Below are 21,970 nucleotides of genomic sequence, written 5' to 3'. Positions count from 1 at the left end.
ATGATGTTGAACTTTGGAGACGCAATAAATCCATTTCAGAAACATTACCTTCAATAATGAACCACAATTATCCGCGTTATACTTATTTCCTGACTTATGGAAGGAATAGATGTATTTTATAGGAACAATACAGTTGTTGTTCATATATTTGATAAACAAATATTAATTGAAAAGAGTTTGTACTGAGGTACAAATTAACTCGAATCCTTTTTCTTACGTCAAAAATTCTTTTACATTCAAAATCAAAATGAATCAACAGATTAGTTGAAGTATTGTCCATCGCTTGCTACTACTATTTGCCATCCTTCAGGCAGGCATTTGGTGAGTTCTGCGTAGAAAAAATACGTAGATTATTTGAGGTGATCCAAATTTCAAAACAATTTTCGATCCTTCTAAGTCGTGCTGCATCTGTCGGAACAACCAGTAATCCAAAAGGGACATTAAGTATTTCCAATTACTTATTCACAACTTTTGGGGACATGAAGCCTGGCAGTGTCATGCAGCAAAATGATGTCATCGTGTCTTTTCACGTATTATGGCCATTTTATCGTAATGCAGTATTCAAACGAATCCACTTTAACCAGCACTGATCGCCAATGAAACCGCCAGGTTTTGACAGCTCATAATATATAACCCAAGCAGTAACATAAGTGTTATTACGTTCCTGTAGTGCTGTTCATAATCAATTTCATAAAACCGCCAGTAAAATTATGAGATCCACTAGAACTTGCTGATGGCCGCTATTAAACCGCCTTCCGTCGTTATCGTTGCCCCCATAAACCCAAATAGTCTTATTACATTCTGCTGAAAACAGCAATGAAACCGCTTATGCTTTTCGCTGCTTGACAGTCACCGCCATAATTTTATGAATCTTTTCGATTTGTTCGACAAAGTTACAAAGCTTATTACTTGGAAATGAAGCTTAATCAGTCACACACTTCATTGACTCAAAAATATGTTGCCGCGAGAAGATGAGCTAAAGTTTTACTGTCAGACCATACTGATCGATTTGTTTTATAGTGACCATAATAAAATATCCGATAGAATAATTATTACACTTTCAGCAGTTTCTGTAGTTGTGCAGCATATGCGCATTAAATTTTATTGTGCATACTGGTATGATAGGTGGGTAAAATCAACACACCATTGAAATTTTGCAAATATTTAAAATTATTCGTTTTAACAAGTGCCGGGGCCACAACCTTCTTCAGAACCTCGGTCTTAGAGTACGCTGCGTTGATTTTCACGTTTTTCTCGATAAACACCAGTGGAAGCTTCCCACGCTTGGATACGGCCCCCCTAACCATCACTGACGCGGCGCTCTGGATCCGCGGGACGTTTATGTGGGACGGGGGGATGCTGGCCAACGACGGCGCCCACAGCCGACCATTTTGGACATTGTGCGGTTATTGCAAAATGAAGAGTTTCTCATCAGAAAACACGAACTCTTGACCAGCGTGCCGCGAAAGTATCAGTTTTGCTCTGTCCAGCCTCTTCTTCGTTGTAGACTTCCTTACCCCGTGAACCTTGCGTTTCTTGTACGGCTTGCATCCCAAGTCCTTCGCCATGATGGTGTGGGTAGTCCCGATCGACACATCCGCTCCCTCACCAACTTGATGGCTGCTGGCGTCTTCACCGAACGCGGCTGCCCGAATCTAGCACGGTCCTTGGTCGAGCCCGTCTCCCGGTAACGACGGATGGTGTTATAGATGAAATTCCACTTAACCCCGTGGGATTTCAACCGCCGAAATATGTTGCCGAGTCGCTCACCTCTTGCAAACAACTTTACTACGACGTTGCGGTACTCCTTAATCGCGCGCGGTAAACAAATAACAAATGACAACGAGTCGATACCTTGCGCGTCGGTTAGCCTAAGGCTAAATCTGACACCAATTCAACGATGAAAAGTTGTATTCGAACTTATTAACACCCTGTAGGTACGCCATGTTGTATTAGAATTATTGCGCTTATAGAAAGTTTCTAAAACATGTGCCGCAGCCAATTATATAACATATTATATCAGGAGTTATACAAAATTATCGGGACAGGCAAAATTTTGACAAAGTTCGATCGGTCATAGCTTTTACAAAATAAGATATTGCATTCGATTTTTCTAGTTTTCCTAAAATATTCCAAGATTCGCAGCAGTTAACAAACGGATCTTTTCAGGTCCAACATTTAAATTAGCTGAAGAGTTGAAATTATGAATTTCTCACATGTAAGAACACAATACTTTAATGCACAACTTGGGCATCTATATATGAAATTCGTACAAAAATCACCGGCTTTAGCATTGGGAGACGAATTGCTCTACATTCGTACTGAAGTTTTTGGAGCGTCTTAGTAGAATACGAAACCTAAAAATAAAAAATAAGAAAACTTATCCAATTTAATTCTACTATGTGTATTTTATTCAATGACAGATACGTATTTCGCCTACGACTTGCAGGCTTCCTCAGTGTCTGTTTTCGAACAGACACTTTCGTGTTCGAAAACAGACACTGAGGAAGCCTGCAAGTCGTAGGTGAAATACGTATCTGTCATTGAATAAAATACACATAGTAGAATTAAATTGGATAAGTTTTCTTATTTTTTATTTTTAGGTCTACATTCGTAGTTCTACAGCGCCCGTGCCACTAGGAATGGACCCTTGTACTTTTTTCATCGCTTGTATCTTTTTCTGTCATGGAACTTTTATAATATTCATATTTTGTCCCAAAATAAGATTTTTTTCGATCAGTCGATTGACGAAAAGAGAACGGAAATCCGTCGAGAATCCACCGAGATATGGCCATATAAGTGAAATCAGATCTAAAAATGTTGCCAGTAATGTTCTACCTTTATGGCCATTTTAAAACATGACCGAAACCATGCCAATATGGATGTCAAATTTCAAAAATTGACGTGGGTTGAAAATCCTGAATTTTGACATCCATATTGATATAGTTGGGTATGAAATGGAGAGAGTTACCTGGAAGGTTCGTCAAATATAGCTCTGGCTCTCTCAAGCTCCCACTTGGCGCCTCCACGCAGATCTAAGTCAAATGATGACGGTCGCTGGCCTTACCCGGAAATGCTTCATGTACTGAAGCAGCTAAGCTAGGAGGTACGAACTAGAGCGCCTGTTCTCCAGGTAAGGGACGGCTCACACAGCGTCTGTCTCGTAACGGGCGGCTGAATATGAAATACTGTATCCCGCAACCTATACCTAAGATGGCAGACCCATCAGCGGGATGTAGGTATCGCGACCCCGGTGAGGTAGTATACCGAAAACACAATTACTACGAACAACGAAGAAAGAAATTCAGAACGGAACAATCGGTATAGGGCACGGCAAGGGACATGAAAACGATTAAGGAATAACGATTGGAAAAGTGGTACCTGGAAAGTCCGAACTATCCATGAACCGGCACGGGCTGGCTTGCTTACTCGAGAACTGCATCAACTTGGAGTGGAGATCGCTGCTATTCAGGAAGTTCGGTGGCCAAATTCCGGAGAAAGGGAGTTTCGTGCAGTAAACCCTATTGCAGGCACTTCTTTCCAAATCTACTACACTGGCGGCAAAAAAGCAGAACAGACGGAGTCGGTTTCGTAGTGTTGGGAAAACAAAAGCAACGAGTTATCCGGTGGAGGTCCGTAGACGATCGTATATGCCTGTTGAGAATTAAGGACAAATTCTTCAACTACAGCCTAATCAACGTATACGCACCGACAAATGATAAATCCGAATGCTAAGGACGAGTTTTACGACAGGCTTGAGAGCATCTATGGAGAATGCCCAAAATACGACGTGAAACTCATCATCGGAGATGCAAATGATCGGGTGAGAGGAGTTCTTCTGTCCAGTCATTGGAAGACATAGCCTTCATCTGTCGACCAATGATAACGGTCTAAGGCTCATTAATTTTGCCGCGTCCAGAGGAATGGCCATCTGTAGCACCTACTTTCCACGTTTGAATATTCGGAAACACACCTGGAGGCATCCAAATGGAGACTCTAGCTCTCAGATCGATCATGTCTTGATTGACGGTCGACATTTTTCGAATGTCATCGATGTACAGTTTTTTCGGGGACCAAATATCCACTTTGACCGCTATCTCGTAGTGAGTAAGATTCGCGCAAAGATGTCGAACACGGCGAAGGCTCGCACTGAGAAGATGCTGCATTTAAACATTCAGCGGTTGACGGCAGATGGCGTGGCAGTGGAATACGCCCGGAAGCTAGATCAACGAATTACAGAACAGCAGGTAGAAAGAAAAGATGTAAATGGGCTGTGGAGGAACATCCATGATGCCATCGAAACAGCTGCGAGAGAGGGGTAGGCACGACGCGTGGAAGACAGCGTAACAGCTGGTTTGATGCCGACTGCCAGAGAGTGACAGATAAAAAGAACAAGGCCAGGAGTCGCATGCTCACTGCGGCAACCTGTCAAACAGAGAGAGGTACAAAGAGACTAGAGCTGCAGAAAAAAAGAACCCATCGTCTAAAAAAACGCGAATACGAGGAGCATGTGCTCGTGGTGTAGAGGAGCGATACGCCAGCTACGACACACGAAGTTTCTATAAAACGGTGAGATGCAGGAATTTTGCCGTGCCTGTGATGTGCAATGATAGTGCTGGCAACCAGCTTACGGACAAAATGCCGGTAGCAGCCAGGTGGAAGGAGTACTTCCAAACACTGTTGAATGGAGAGGTAAACGCGAAGATCAGCAGGGACAGGATAGGAATTTTAAGCGATGGTCAAGCTGTGGAGCCACCAACACAGGGGGAGGTTAAAAAGGCAATCAGTGAGCTGAAAAACGGTAAGGCTGCTGGGAAGGACGGTATCCGGGCTGAACTTCTAAAAGCGGGGATTGCTCAATTCTGCCTACAAGGTGCTTTCCCGTACCCTGTTCTGCAGATTGAGTTCGTTAGCGGAGTCCTTCGTCGACGAATACCAAGCTGGTTTTCGTGAGGGTCGCTCCACGACGGATCAGATGTTTACCCTGCGTCAGTTCCCGAGCAGGAGCGAAGAGCAAAATAATATAAAAACAATATCAAACTGTGTTATAATACTATATTTTGTTATTGAATAGATATGGAGATACATTGATAGCACATTTTGTTATTGAGTAGATATTTAAAACAGAGGTTGTAAGTTGAGTTTAATAACTGATTTTGTTATCATATCTTATTTTGACCTTAAAATGACATTCGACATATTTCATGAATTTTTTTTATTGATTAAAGAGATATTAGATTATAAATATTTTATAAAATATTTTTTTAATATCTCATATGCTACTGCATTTGTTATTGAATACCTTAATAATACTAAAATATGTTATTCTAAACTCTGAATACAGCCATGTTATTGCTTTGTTATTCAAATAACAAAGTAGTTATTCTTTTGGCCTTAAAGGAGTAAAATTTTGATATTATTTTTTGTTATTTTACCAACTATGTCAGCCAGAACAAGATCAAATTTTGATATAAGTTATTCGATTTCCATAACATATTTTGATATTATTTTGCTCTTCGCGTCTGCTCGGGTTGCTAGACAAGTTCCGGGAGTACAACTTGCAGACACACCGTCTGTTTGTGGACTTTAAAGCGGCGTACGATTCAGTTAAACGAAATGAGCTGTGACAGATAATGCTAGAACATGGTTTTCCGACGAAACTAGTTACGCTGATTCGTGCGATGCTGGACGGATCCAAATCATGCGTTAGAATAGCAGGTAAGACCTCAGCTGCTTTCGTGACGTTGGATGGACCGACGCAAGAGGATGCACTCTCTAACCTGCTATTCAACATTGCCTTGGAAGGTGCATTACGAAGGGCAGACGTGGAAAGGAATGGAACTATCATCACGAAATCTCCCATGCTTCTTGGTTTTGCGGATGACGTCGATATCATCGGAATCAACCGTAGAGCAGTGGAAGAGGCCTTCAGGCCCTTTAAAAGGGAAGCGACGAGATTGGGACTTACCACTAACACCGCCAAAACGAAGTACATGGTTGCTGGCAGGGAACGCGGGAGATCAAGTGGGGTTAGTGCCAACTCAGCTAGCACCAACTCGTATATCAATGTACGAAAACTATCGTAAATATTTCCTAACAAATTCGAAATCGTATCTAAAGCTGGATAAACTGGGACCAAGTTGATTTTCTATCGTATATAATGATAATAACTGACATACATACGATTTTCAGCACAAAATCGTATAGTAGTACGGAGCGACTCGCGCTTAATCGGATATTGTCGTATATAAAAAATTATGTAGTCGTAACGCTCAAAATTATTCGTAATCACGTATGTCGCCTCCAAAATAATACGGATATGCCAATTCTGCGCATCAAATACGATTTATTAACATGTATATCTGTACGTAATGCTGATAGATGGGGAACGATGTGAAGTAGTGGAGGAATTTATATACCATGGTACACCCGTGACATGTGACAACGATGTAAGCCGCGAAGTGCAACGACGAGTTACAGCCGCGAATCGTAGCGTAGCCAGCTGAAGTCGCGGAGTTTCGCACAAAACTGGCGATCTACAGAACACTAATCCTCCCGGTGGCCCTTTACGGACACGAATCATGGACGCTAAAGGAAGCTGATCGATGAGTGCTTGGGGATTTTGAGCGTAAAATTCTGCGATCTATACTTGGTGGCAAAATGGAAAATGGAGTGTGGCGCAGACGCATGAATCACGAGCTGTACCAAGTATACAAATATGCTGATATAGTGAAGGTAGCGCAATGTGGCAAGCTGCGGTGGGCTGGGCACGTGGTCAGATTGCCCGACGAAAGAGTAGCCAAAACTATTTTCAGCAGAGAATCAGGAAGAGGCCGTAGACTCCGAGGCAGACCCCGCACCCGGTGGGTGTGTGCTGTCGAAGACGATGCACGTTCAGCTGGTGTTCGTGGGGATTGGAGAACGGCAGCCGAGGGGCGTCGGTACTGAAAGACCATAATTCGTTTAGCGCAGGATCAATAACGGACCGTCGCCAATAAAATAAAGTAAAAGTAAGTACAAGAAAGGCGATAAACCAGATTGTGAGAACTACCGAGCGATCACTATCCTGAATGCCACCTACAAAGTGCTTTCTCAAGTCATCCTCCATCGACTTTCGTCAATAGCCCATAGATTCGTGAGAAGTTATCAGGCCGGCTTCATGAAGGGTCGGTCTACAACGCACCAAAGCTTCACCCTGCGACAGATCCTCCAGAAGTGGAGCGAATTCCGGGTCCCCATGCATCACCTATTCATTAATTTCAAAGCCACATATGATAGTGTAAACCGACAAAAGCTACGGAAAAGTCTGAACGAAAATGGCTTATCGGGTAAACTTACTAGACTTGTTATGTCAAATTTTGAAACTTTCATGGACATCACATTTTAAGAAATGCTTAATGTTTGAACCAAAAGGTTTGTAATATGTAATTAAATTTTTTCTGCAAAAATAGCCAGGAAATAGTTTGCCAGGAAATGATTAGTATCACCATCTGAACAACTAATAACTAACATTACCATCAGTATATCAAGATTTTCTGAGTCTAAACTCACGTCTGGTATGCCATAGTAACTACTGTATAAACCAGCAGCAAGCTTCTGATGCCCATGTAACTTTTGCTTTATTTCAATAACTATTTCGATTTTTTTAATATTAAAATCATTGTACATATTTACGAAAGCATCACATAAAAGTCGTAAACATTCTGCCTTTCTAAGGCGATACTAATAAACAAATATTCAGACAGAAAGGAAAACAAATTGGTGACAGAGATTTGGCTAGAATGAAACTTGGAATGAAAATAGCGTATTTTCTTAGCAGGCGCCACAAACAATTTAGACATACGAGTTTTCCATTCCGTATACTTTATCGCAACACACTACTTGTTCACAAGGCTTATAAACTAGACAGCAGAGGTACTTGGCGATTAGCCGAAAACCAGTCACAGTCCATTTTTCTTCAGGTTATTTGCATGAGTGCCAAAGGCTGTGCATATTCATCATTTCATTTGGCAGTGTTTTCAGCAGAACGTTTGCTAAATTTAAAAAAGATTTTTCTTTGAATTATTCATTCATTGTTTAATCCAAGTAAACTAGAGAGTTGAAATATTCCCTTAATTTGGGATTTTATGCGTGCTTTTCTCAGATTTTAATGCCTACAGCTTCATTGTTCATTGTGTTTGAACCAAGTAAGAATTTGCGTTCCATGGCAGTTTTATAATGGTTTTTTGGTCAATTCTGGTCATAAAGACCACCGTAAGAGTGCCATTAATCCTCGAATGGTATTTGGGCACCCTGTGATCTTTTTACGAAGTAAAAATACACCCAAGTTTCGTTTTATGCGGAGAATCATTACAAGTTAATTAGAATCGGGTGAACTTTGAAATTTGCGTAGAAATAATCGCGTAAAAAGCGACTTCAAAGTAGATAAGCTTTTTCCAAAACTCTCAAAAATCGTACTAAACTGTTGAAAAGAGCAGCAGGTCTGTGGCTTAAGAGTTAATTTAGACTACTTTAAATTTACGCTGAGAATAAAAAAATCTTTCGATTTAAAAATAACTCCTGAAATTTCTTTTTGAGATCGAGAACAATGCCGATAACTCTGAGGAAATTTATCAAATCGTTTCTTGGGAGTTCTTTACAGCCATAAAAGATTTAACTGATTGTTGAGTTAACTTTTTAATCAATTTGTTTAATTCACTTTGAATTTTCAGAAAAGTCTCAACCAATCCAGTAGTATGGTTTAATCTGTCCAGATAAGAAATACGATTTCCACCAGTTTTGCTATTTTAACATTATTTATTCTCCACAGACCACTACTTTTTAAGACTTCAACTTCATATCCAAAGATCCTGTTTTTGTTACATTTGAAAAAGAAAATACTTCAAAAGTACTAATTGAGCCAGCACGTAACCATCAACAAGCTGAGCTGCAGTTTTGCGAAAACTTTTGGGCTTAACAAAAACGCAACAATGTAGCTACGGAGGAGTTGAACAACAGAAACGATTTCACTCAAAGGAAAGTATCAGAAAAAAAGGGAGAAGAAGTGAACGGAAAACATAAAACGGAAGGAAGCCACCGAGCTGTTGTACCAAGCTCAGTTCCATCACTTGTTCCACTTGTCGATCCATGTTTTTCACCCGACAAAGAAAAAAGTTAATCCCGACTGAGTTCTTCTATCGAAAGGATGAAAAAAAAAGATGGGAAACATGGACGAAAGCAGTTCAGAACAAGAGGCGACAGCTGCAGAAACGACGAAGGTCGGGAAGGTCGGAGTGCAGTTTTCCACATGAGCTAGTTTTTCAGATGCATCCAACGTTCGCATTATGCGAGCAGTAATTACACGGCTGCCGGGTCAGTAATTTTTTGCCCACCCTACGAATTCATTAGGGTGGCGGGATGCACTAAAAACTTGGATAAAAAAAAGCTTTTGTTCGGGGAAAACCCAGCAAAAAACCAACAATACGTTTAATACTTTTTAAACTGTTTTTTTCATTTTTTTTTGTCATTGAGTATACAACTCAACAAATATCTGCTAACTTCCACTCTGAGCGTCGAAGCTTGCATGACAAATAAAATGTCATTGTCAATGCAACCCTTCAGTACAATCGCTGCATAAGCGCTGTACTTGAGCGATTATACTGTGCTTAATTGGGAAACCTTTCAACGCTGATACTGCCACTGCAATGCAATGCTCTATTCTGTGCGCGCCTTTGGTTTATTATGGTCGAATAAAAACATATATAGAAACAGATACTTTTACAGTCTACCAGCAACGGGGGGCTCCTTGTCGGATTGTGTTCGACCGGTTTGTTGAGTAAAAATAAAAGGAATTCTATGTAGATAGCAGGATACAAATGAGGGATTTATTTGTTTTACCAAAAGAGTGGTGTTTTAAAGGCATCCAACTTAACAATGAAGCGTTAGAAAAAGATGTAGAACCAAAAACTACATTCAATCATGCTACGGGATTCAAAACATTACGAAAGCAACGAGAATAGTAATAGTGAAGGGTTCTTTCTATTGCCAATCTTTCTTCTTTTTCTTTCTCTTCAAACATTATTATGTTGACATATGTTTGTTATGTAGTGTTTGTTGAGACAGCGTTCGACAAAGCTTAAGCTTCCGGAACCTCGCGTGAAGAGGGGAGCTTGAGCTTTGTCAAACTAACAAAAGTTCCTTTCCGGTAAAAGCTTTGGCAATTGAAGTTCAATTTCGTTCATCATGCAGCAATATCGACTCGAAAAGTGTTGTAACCGTTTGTGATTTGTTCTTGGGAGTGTGAAAAAACCAATTTCAAACTTATCTTCAGTGCCAAAAACTCAAACAAAACAAAGAACCAATCTGTGTCAGTGTGAATGAAAACACTCTAACAGTGTGCGAGATGTGTATAGATAAAACACTTGAAACCGATAAAAAAATGTGATTAGTTTCATTGAAAAACTTGCCAGACTTTACCTTGAGCGCTTCTTCGTGGTTGATGGACGTGAACGGCGTTCCGTTTACCTCCAGTATCGTATCGCCTGGCCGTAGGCCAGCTCGTTCCGCAAGCGATCCTTCCTCTATCCGCGATATGTACACTCCAACGCCTGTGAACGACGAAAAAAGGAAGAAAAAAAACGAAAAATGTGAGACTTTCGTTTGCAATACAACCAGATGAAATTTTATCCCTTTGGAAATTCATAGCGCTCGCAGCCGACAATGAAGGCGGAAAACCTTCATTGTCTTCATTAAATAGGTGTGAGAGAAAAAAAAACGAAAACACACAAAGAGGAAAAGACTGCGGAAACGACCTACCGAGTATGTCATGTCACATTAGGAAAAACTTTCCGCTTCCGAGAGTGGCGGTCCGGACGTGAACCTAGCGTCGTCAGCCACCGTGCCATCGATGATGACACCGGGGCAGTGGTAGATGCGGCTAAATAGAGTCAGTCAGGACAGGACCAGGAACGTACCCTTCCAGTTCAGTCCCGTCTCTTCTGTCAGAAGCTGGCTGGCGAAAGCCTACAGCCTATACGACACATGGACACATATTTTGCCTTTCATTATTCGGCTTTATCGTCGTGCACAACCAAAAAAAAATCCTTTCACATGCACACACTAGCTTTCATCCTTTTTGTTTCATCGCCAGATTGAATCAGCTTTTTTTCCTTTTTTCCGACCAGTAACACCCGAATCAGCACAATAATGGCAAATATCCGGGAAACTACTTCTGGTAGAATGCGAAACTTTTTAATTCATTTTAGTTGTTCGGAAGTGTTTCATGCATTCCTAGCGGTTGTACAATGCCAACTTTAGTAGAATCAACCGACTGTCAAAATCCCGACTGTGCGCAATAAAAAAGAACACTAAACCAACTATAGTGCCGAATCAAATGTTTTGGAAAAAGTTTTTAAAGAGTTTTTAGCATTTTTCAGAAACTTTTGAGCTGGTTTCATCAACTTTAACTCACATTCTATTCGCAAAGATTGGAAGACATGTAAGTTACAAACATAATATAAATCACTATGCACATTATAGCTTATTTTATAGAATTTTTGGATACAGATATACAGATTATATGAGAGTTGTAAACCTTGATACAGATAATTAATTGTTTCGTTTATTTAATGCCACTACACGTGTAATTTAATCAATGTTCCTTATAGCATTTTTTCTCAGCTTTTCGTTGGTGGTCTTAAAATTAGAATCGGTTGGGGGGACCATGGCAAAAACGGGGGTTTTCTGATAAAATCCAATATGACGGCCAAATCCAAGATGACCGTCGATTTTTTTCATTTCGTTTATGAACTATATCTCTTCTCTCTACAAAACCGTGTCATTTGTAGTTTGTTCCATAGCAAGTTTTGGAAATATCACAATAATTATATGGAAATTGTGAACATTGCTATAAATAACTGGTTGTTTTATTAATGTTTCTTGTAGCATTTATTCTCAGCTTTACAATGGTGGTCTTACTTTGAAAATTGGTGGGGGGCTCATGGTGAAAACGGCGATTTTTTGATAAAATCCAATATGACGACCAGATCCAAGATGGCCACCAAACAAATTTTTACTCCATTTGAAAGCCCTGCTCTTCTTTTTTACAGAACCAGGCCATTTGTTAGTTGTTTCAAGGCAAATTTATGAAATATCACATAATATAGATCTCAAGATTTGCTCCAAATCAAACTTTTCTTGAAATTGTTAGGCCCCTTGGCGAACGAGGGGTCCACTATTTCGAGGTATCAAAAGTGTAATTCTTATTTTTTAACCATTTTCAACCAATTAAGTGCAAAAGGACGAATATTTGAAGACCTCGTGTCAGTAACGGCCCCGTTTCAGCGAGAATTACTCATTAGTTTTTGATCTGATATAGTCTTACGTCACCTTTCGTACAACCCTTAGGGCTGTACCTATACCTTCTAGTTTTTTAATAACGGTATTTTGAACACCGTAAAACGAGATTTGAGCATATTTGTTTGATACATGTTGATTTTTTTTAAACCAATCATCGACCGCTGTCATATCAATTAAATTTCTGCAGTTACGAGCCATGGTACGCACCGTTCGGATCCGCGAGGACAACCCAAGTAACTCTTATGATGGTTGTACAGTGCACCCGCGTTCGTTTGAACGATTCCTCATGCAAACTAACGGGGTTACTTTTTAATTTGAACAACTGGCCACCCTAAATATGCTGAAACTCGTATGACCTGGCCGCCCTGCTCTTTTTTATTATTATTTTGATGGTTTGATTTAGTTGGCAGTTGCAAGCAGCGAATATTTCATTCTCCGATCGGATTTCTATCATAATCGTTGGGAAAACGGAATTTGAAACAGATTAAACACGCTAAATCGGTACAAACAAATCGTGTTTATGTGCATTGTCTGTATAAGGAAATGATGTCATGTTGAGAATGACATTTGAACCATTTTTAATTTGCACGTCGTGCAAACCAGCGGGGTTCAAATTAAAAAATGTTCAGATTAAAAACAGTCAAACGAACGAGGGTCCACGGTATAACCAACATTGGTCTTGAAAACCGCAATAAAAGTGCAATAAAACTCGCATTACTACTTGGGACTATAAATCTAGAACCCGTTTCCATTATGAGACATTTTAACGTCAGTAACATATGTCATGTCTTCTTGTATATAAAAATGGATTTCTGTCTGTCTGTGTATCTGTCTGTATGTCTGTCTGTCGGGCTCGGGATGTTCCTTATAGAATCAAAAACTACTGATCCAATCGGCGTGAAAATTTCCATGTTGAGGTTTTTGGGGCCAGGAAAGGTTCTTATGATGGTTAGAGACCCCTCCCTCCACTAAGAGGGGGGGCTCCCATACAAATGAAACACAAATTTCAGCATAACTCGAGAACTAATCAATCAAATGGAACCATATTTGGCATGTGGGTGTTTTTGGAGGCAAGAATTTTTTCTATCATGAATTAGGACTCCTTACCTTTTTAGGAGGGGGGGGGGGGCTCCCATACAAATGAAATACAAATATCGTCATAACTCCAGAACTAATCAAGCACCAAATTTAGCATGTGGGTGTTTTTGTAGGCAATTTTTTTCTATGGTGAAATGCGACCCCTCCCCTCTTTAGGAGGGGAATTATGACCCCTCGCCCCTTCAATAGTGGTGGGGGGCTCCCATACAAATGAAATACAAATATCCTCATAACTAGAGAACTAATCAAGCAAATGGAACCAAATTTGCCATGTGGGGGGTTTTGGAGGCAGGAATTTTTTTTATGATGGTTTGAGACCCCTCACCCCTGTGGTAGGGGGATAAGGACTCTCATCGAAACTCATCGAAACTAACCGAACTCGAGAAATTTAAGACTCTTTCATAAAACATTAGTCAATAACAAGACCACCAGAAACTATCGATAGTAACATTAGATGATTCAGGGCGAGACGGACACAGGCCGGGAGTGTTGCCGGCGACCTGCCATCCGAAGCGCCAGCCACTGCGGAGGCAGCCCCACGTAGAGATCACTTCTATCTAGGTTTATTTATTTTCCTAGATCTACTGACCTCTATTACTTTCCTTCAGTTGGGTCACCCCTGCGAAATGGTACTTTCTACGAAAAGATTTTCCGTGAAATGGTACATCCCGCGTAAGGTTTTAGCAAAATGGTATTCTGAGAAACTATATATTCCGCGTTATGGTCAACCACATTTTCTGGATATTGGGTTCGCCGTAGAGTCGCGCTAGCTCGTGGTTTGCCTTCTCCTACACACACCATTCTCACATATTCCGTCAAAGATGGTTCGAAGCACAAGTTCAGAAACGGCCAGTGCTTGTAAGTACCCATAGAGCATGGTTCACGTATCCCACCCGCAGAACACTGTCGGTCTTATTAACGTTTTGCCTTTCTACTATATAAATATATAGTATAAAGGTATAGAAATCACTTGGAAAACCGGAAATGGAAAGCAGGTCCTGCAGGCCGAATGTCATATGCCATTCGACTCAGTTTCGAAAACTGAGAATTTTCTGTGTGTGTGTGTATGTATGTGTGTGTGTGTGTGTGTGTGTGTGTGTGTGTGTGTGTATGTGTGTGTGTGTATGTGACGCTTTTAATCTCACTCACTTTTCTCGGAGATGGCTGGACCGATTTTAATGTTCTTAGTGTCAAATGAAAGGTCTAGGTGTCCCATTGGTCGCTATTGAATTTCATACTGATTGGACTTTTAGTTCAAAAGTTATGTATAAAAATATGAAAAATATGGGACTTCATTATCTCATAGGTCCCTTAACCGATTTGAACAAAATTGATTGCATATGAAAGAGGAGCATTGCAAACCCTTAACTTCCAAATTTCATGACGATTGGGCTTGTAATTTGAAAGTTACATAAAGAAATGTGAAAAAATAGTATTTAAAACATATTTTTGTAACATATAAGCATTAATTCAATGAAAAACATCACACATTTTATTATTATTTGAAAATTACTACTGAGATCTATCAAACGAAACCGAGTTATTTAAAATCGGACGGTTCATTCAAAAGTTATTTAAACTTTAACATTTAAGCACCGTATATTAAACCGTTAAAACGTGTGAATTCAAAACAATTGTTGATTGTATTCAATGTGTGTGATGTATGTGTGTTTGTATGTATGTATGTATGTATGTATGTATGTATGTATGTATGTATGTATGTATGTATGTATGTATGTATGTATGTATATATATATGTATGTATGTATATATGTATGTATGTATATATGTATGTATATATGTATGTATATATGTATGTATGTATGCATGTATGTGTGTGTATGTGATCCCAAGCAACAATGTGAGTTTGATTGTACTCTTATGGTGGTTTTCATGACCAATTTTGGTCTTGAATACCATCATAAGAGTTTAATGAAATTCAAATTGTTACTTGGGATGACAATTTGCAATTTTTAAATTTGCATTGAAATTCAAGAAAAGATGTTTCTCACTTTTCTGAATCAATTGTCTGAAATTTTTGAAGCCTCTCAGTGGAATACGAAATTTGAAATTAAAGAAAAGAAAAAACTTTTACGACTAAATTCCACTATTTAATATTTATTCGCGACAGATACGTATACGCTTTGAAATAAGACACTGCTGAAGCCTGCACGTCGTAGGCGAACTACGTATCTGTTGCAAATAAATATTAAATAGTGGGATTCAATCGAAAAGCTTTTTCTTTTCTTTGATTTCAGATTTCAATTGTCATTTTGTTCACTTGCTGTTACTCACAATTGTACACAAAAAGCAAACAGCGAAGAAAAGCAGTTAATTTAAGCATGTAGGTCTTTTTAATCAATAGATACTAGAGCATAGAAATGTTATATGAAAAATAGGAAGTAAACGTTGCACGGTAGTAATTTTGTAAGATTTGTTTTCGTTGATGACATTTTAAAGGACAGATGTCTTATGTCATGTATCATGTTTCAACAAATAAATCAAAAATGACAAGCACTGGAAATCATATCGATCATATTTCTCATTCTCAAGCATGTTTAAGGCGCAGCTTGCACTATTTTTCGACCTCATCTTGTTTTCCTAACCCTCTAACATTGTAAAAACGATGCGATCAAGTTAATGACTATCTTTTCATGAAAGTACATTCAAAAGAAGCTTAAGTTTTGATTTTCATGCAAAAATAATTATCTGAAAAATTTCTCTTTTTCATATCTAATGCTCTATTCAGTTATTTTTTCTAATTCAGATATATCGCAAAATTGAAGCCAAGCAAACTAATAGTAGAATTTTGAGATTAATCATTTTGTTGTCGATATCTTTTGTCTTCAAAAGCGAAGTATAATAATAATTTTTCTGAACTCTTGTTTTTCAAAGATGCTAACTTTTGAACGCATGGTATTAATTAATTATCAAAAAATCTGTTATGAACACATATTTCATATTGTCAATTCAAAACAAGTTTCGTATATGGCTCTGAAGCCCAAAAGTTAAGGCCGACCGATTATAAAACTAAATAAGGTTTTACAAGTATTTACGCACCCAAGGAAAGAAAATTTAATTATTCTACGCAATACGTTGTGAATTTTACTGGCAAATAAGGATTTTGAGGAATACGGAACGGATATTTAAAAATATAGTCAAGTTAATTATACATAGACGTTCCTGAGAAATTAAATAATGATTATTATGGCAGTAGAAAGGCTAGGTCACGCCGCTAGGTGGATTAATTCGGGTTTTGTACATGGTATCTGCTCAGCAACCCACTGAAACGTTCTTCTGATAAAGTCCACATCGTCAGTGAACCAAACGAATTGACTGCGACCAATATCCCCACACAGCACTGTACGCCATCCATCGCCTCAATCAGTCTTGTCAACTTCCTGTGAAAGTTGTTTTCGTCCATTGTTTTCCGTAGCTATTCACGAACGATATTGTCATTTGTGGCCTTAAAATCGATGAAAAGGAAGTTATTTTTGGAGGCTTTACCGAAACACCAATATCTGGTCCGTTGTCAATCGCTTGTCCTCAAAACCAGCTTGATTACTTCCCACTAATCTACTTGCTCTGGCGGCGATAGACGGCGTAAATGATCTGTGAAAGCACTTTATTGTCAGCGTTGATAACTCGGTAGCACTCCACTCCTTCCACTCTTTCTCTGATTGGTGTTTTGTTTTACAGATGCTGCCTATCAGCTGATGCAGACGGGTAGCAAAACTATCCGGAACAATCTTGATAAAGTCCGCTGCGACGCCATCTTTACCGAGCGGCTGCCTTATTGGTCTTGAGCCGCTTTAGGTCGAAGATCTTTTAACCTATTATGGGTACTGAGATAAATATTCCCCTTGCTATTTTGATTCCGACATGCTTCAACTCGTGGCACAAGGCCTTTATGAAATAGTTACGTTAAGTTTCTTGGAAAATTTACATTACCATTAGCGTAGCTAGGAAAATTTCCTGGAGGAGGCCTAGGGGGTACCTTCTAAAGAACTTTTCGTTATGACCTTGTTACTCGAACTGTCACTGGTAGCACACAGTTTTGTAGGGAAATACCAGGTGGGCTTCATGAGGGCCCGCGTAATTACGGACCAAATTTTTACTATCCGATTGATCATGCAGAAATGTCGGGAGTACAACGTGCCCACGCATCACATCTTTATTGATTTCAAAGCAGCATACGATACTGTCGATCGAGACAAGCTATAGCAGAAAATGCACGAATACGGTTTTCCGGACAAACTGAAGCGACTGATCAGAGCTACATTGGATCGGGAGATGTGTTTCATACGCATCTCTGGGAAACTCTCGAGTCCCTTCGAGACGCGGCGAGGGTTGAGACAAGGTGAAGGTTTATCCCGCATGCTGTTCAACATCGCTCTTGAGGGGGTGATCCGACGAGCGGGCATCGAAACGAGAGGTACGATTTTTACCAAGTGTAGCCAACTTCTAGGCTTTGCAGATGACTTCGATATCATAGCCAGAAACTTTGCGACGGCGGAGGCAATCTACGCCAGACTGAAAGCGGAGTCTATGAGAATTGGGCTAAAACTAAATGCGTCGAAGACCAAATACATGAAAGGAAGAGGCTCAAAGGAAACGAACGAGTGGCCAAAGGAAACGAACGAGTGGCCAAAGACCGAGTTAAATGGAGACGAGTGCTTGAAACTGCACGAGCCACCCCGGCTCTATGCTGAAGAAGAAGAAAAAGAAGAAGAAGAAAATAATCTATAATTTTAATTCATGCGTTTGAGTAGTATCTTTCATTTCTAGCAAGGTTCAGTTGGGGAAAATGAGGTTGAAGAGAATTATGAGCTCCGTTCCCACTTACCCCGTATTCCCACTTGTCCCGGGGTACCTTATAGACTTTAACAAATTTGGAAGTCTTCAAGAGCTACATTGATTAGTCAAACTGACAAAATCTTAAAGCGGTTAATTGCAACTGCGACTAATGGGATTGATAACATAGAAAAGACTCTACCAGCGAATAGTGATGTTGGTGCTTCTGAATGATGATCAGGTTTGTTGATGATGGAAAAACTTAAGAACTTGGTAGGAAAGCAAAGCACTCATTCTACCTTCAGTGAATGCAACATTAAGCAAGTTATGTCTGTTGAAATTCTGCTTTGCTAAGCAGAAATTATGAAATTTAACTTTAAAAAATAAAGGTTTTTACTGAAAAGTACCAACATTTTCTTTTACTTGGAAAATTTTGTCAATACCGGTATTTTGGGAACCAATACCGAAATACCGGTTTTCACCAAAAGTGTCCAATACCCACACCCCTAGTTACAAACCAAATATATAGTAGTAAGAGGCTTCAGAGAAAACAACGTTTACCTCCCAGGGACAGTGACTATTGTCGGCGATGAACTGGAAGTGGTTGTTGAGTTCATATATCTGGGATCTCCGATCATCACCAACAATAACATAAGTAAGGAGATTTAACGACGCATTCAAGGAAGTTGGGCCTACTTTTCCCTGGATTATCTGGATCGGGATCATCTTGGTTAATGTCAATGTATATGACGGAACGAAACAGCAACATTGCTGTTGTCGCTCATTATCCTTTTTACTACCGCGATTTCACTATGACGCACTTTTATCGTAGTTCGTCCCAGTCACACCTTAAAACTGCGGTGCCCAGTTTAGTGGGAAGTGCGGTTTATTGTATTGATTACCGTTGGTTAACTATAATTTCTATTGGTCTCTGATTACTACGCACTTTTACGTCCTACTGTAAACCCCTTGCGCACACGCGATTTGTTGTTGCTGTTGGTGGTTCCCCACTGTGCTAACACAACCACAAATTAGCTAACTTTTTCAGCATCAGCTAATTTTCTGCCCTGTTGTCCACCCTGGAAACACTATGAAACACCTATGTTTCATTACTTTCTTCTCAGGAGTCAGTCCCGGTCTAATGGTTAGCATTCACGTCTCTTACGCCGAGGATCCGGGTTCAAATCCCAACCCCGCAGAAGCCACGAAAGACCCAAGCTGTTAAAGTGACTATAATCTAGAAAAAATACTTTCTTCCTTACTGAAGTTTTTTTCAGAGCGTCTTTATAGAATACGAAACCTGAAATTAAATAAAAAGATGTTCTTGTACCATATCCTTCGGTCATTAGAAAGACTAACGTTATAAAAATGTCTGATTTTATAATAAGTCACAAGATAACACACACATGGACCCAAACCAAAGTTTAAATAGTTTATGAAATCGCTTGTGCCTTGCTAAGCTGATCGAGCAATTCACTCGTTAGAACGGAAAGTCATTCTCCAGTCTGGATATGTCAAAAACAATAGTGAACATCGTGCGGATCAGGGCCACACAGTAAACAGAGAACGAAAGAAAGAAAGAATCCTAGCTCTGCCGCCCGCCACCGGCAACGTTGTTATCAAGTGATGGCCATAACGATTTCCATCTATTTGGCAAACACAATGAATCCGAGTGGGTAATAGTATAAAAGTGGGTAAAGTGCGAGGAACGCATGTTGTTCGTGCTGCCGACGACAGGACCGCCGACCGCCATTTTCGGCGACAACGACCGGTGCGGCGCTCTTTGTGTGAGCACGCTGTGACTTCGCGATGTCCCCTTCTATTTCTGTTGACTGATACAGAGGCCGGCGCCGGATACGGTGCTCCCTTCGGTCGGGGCCAAAGGGGATATCACCAACTCTTTGTTTTCGGCCAATTTTCGATTTTGTCTGAATTTTGTCGGGGGCTTCGGTCGGGTGGGGTTGAATTTTCGCTTCACTTCGGTAAGGCGCGGGGTGTGTGTGTGTGTCTGACTGTGACGGGTTGGGGAGACCCGATTGAAAGCGGGTCTTTTTCTAGCTGACTGTTGCTTTTATACGAGGGGGGGGGGGGGGTGCAGCCCGGCCGGCGGGTGAATGGACATTGTTTTCTGTCGGCTCATTCTGTCGTTTGAAACAAAGCGGATTAGACTCGATTAGGGCACGGTGCGGAACGGAGAGAGGAATTTGTCATGAGAATTTCCGCCCGTTCAGTAGCAATTTTGGGTAAATAGGAAACTTTTTGCATGTTTATTGAGCGAAGAGTTTTTTTACATGAATAGGCATATATTAAATTAAATTTTACGACTCGCATTGACAAAGTTGAATACATAAACTTCGTAACTAGGTTAGCACCGAGGATTGCTACATTTTAGAGAATGAAATTAACAGTGAAAACCAATAAGTGTAATTACTTTCTTGTTTTTCATTAATATTTAATGCAACAATGAAGCCTTCTTCTGCTAAATATTCAAAAATATATTTACTTTGCAGCTATGATTTGGTTGAAATATAATTCTTTTAATCAGATTTAGTAAATAGAGAAAAAAAGTTCATATTTTCCGATACTAGTCTTGCAACTAACAACAGTATCTCGTCAGATGCATTTCCACGGCAATAGAAAACTAAATTGCATTTATGCACCAATTTGCAAGCAATCGAATCATGTTGTTTATCTCTCACTAGATCTATCCGACTGAAACAAGTATCTCAAATGTAGGGAAACACCTGCAAAGAAAATTGTTCAATGATCAGGCTAGAATATATCACCTCAATGCTTCTGCAAAACGAACTGCTAAGAAAGGAGGGCAAGGTTTTGCTCCATCATTGCCGTTCGAATTGCGTTAACCAGCCTGCAAGTGCTTCAGCCACTGATAACAGACCCGTTCAATTAGAAAGAAATTGATAGGAAAATCTAGTGCAAATATTTGAATCGTAACCACTTCACATTAGCTAATACAACTAGCCCTATCACATCGATTAATTTATATTCAGATAAAGTTTAAATCTCCCACTTGGATGTCTGTTCTCTGTGGTTGAACTGAACTCATCAAGTTCCAGGTTTTTCCCACACACTGCACTGTGCAACCGGAACGAGACGCTTCCTCTACAGAATCCCCAGCCGACAGCCGAAAGAACAAACAAATCTACCAAGGGAATAGAAAATCGAATTTCCGAAATGAAAATTTCACTCTTTCATCAGTGGCCGCCCGAAGGCTATAGCTTGCTGTCAGTCGTCGTACGTACCTACGTACTCGGCTGGGCCGGAGCAAAAAAAACACACACACCAGTCTACTGAAGCTCATGTGGATCCGATTGGATTCGATTGATGGATCAGAAGAACCCCAACTCCTACGAACGAACAAAAATAGGCAAATCATCGTGTTCTGTCTAGGCTTATCCAGTCGACTCGTACACCCAAAAGTTCAACCGTAAGCTGAAGGGATTGTTCTTATGGAACTCATGCTAATGTTCACACGTTAACATTATGTTTTGTGTGTAAGCCAGGATTGACGCTCCAGCTTATGCTTCCTAAGTGTTTTCAAATTGTCATTAAAAACCATTCAGTGGTGGAAAAAACTCCTACAAATCACCAGAGAATAGCACGTTTCATCAGATAATAAAACAAATACAGGGTACGGGAACCTAAATGGCTAACAAATACGGCAGGATAAAAAAAAAGGATAAACGTATGAATCTCCTTCCACCCCTTTTTCCGCTTTCGA

At 40.0% G+C, this 21,970-nt stretch overlaps 1 protein-coding gene across 1 annotated transcript in view; it reads right to left on the bottom strand.

Moving 5' to 3' along the window:
• LOC128738265 (whirlin) overlaps positions 1–21,970 on the bottom strand; it is a 160,864-nt gene that overhangs the window by 122,141 nt on the left and 16,753 nt on the right. Inside the window, exon 4 of the mRNA XM_053833270.1 lies at positions 10,456–10,586. Coding sequence (XP_053689245.1) covers positions 10,456–10,586 — 131 coding nt within the window. The remainder of the gene's footprint in view (positions 1–10,455; positions 10,587–21,970) is intronic.

The sequence above is a fragment of the Sabethes cyaneus genome, chromosome 2 (genome assembly GCF_943734655.1).
Source record: "Sabethes cyaneus chromosome 2, idSabCyanKW18_F2, whole genome shotgun sequence".
Classification (NCBI taxonomy): Eukaryota; Metazoa; Arthropoda; class Insecta; order Diptera; family Culicidae; genus Sabethes; species Sabethes cyaneus.
Note: the sequence above shows the minus strand (reverse complement) of the source record. Positions and strands in the feature narration are given on the sequence as shown.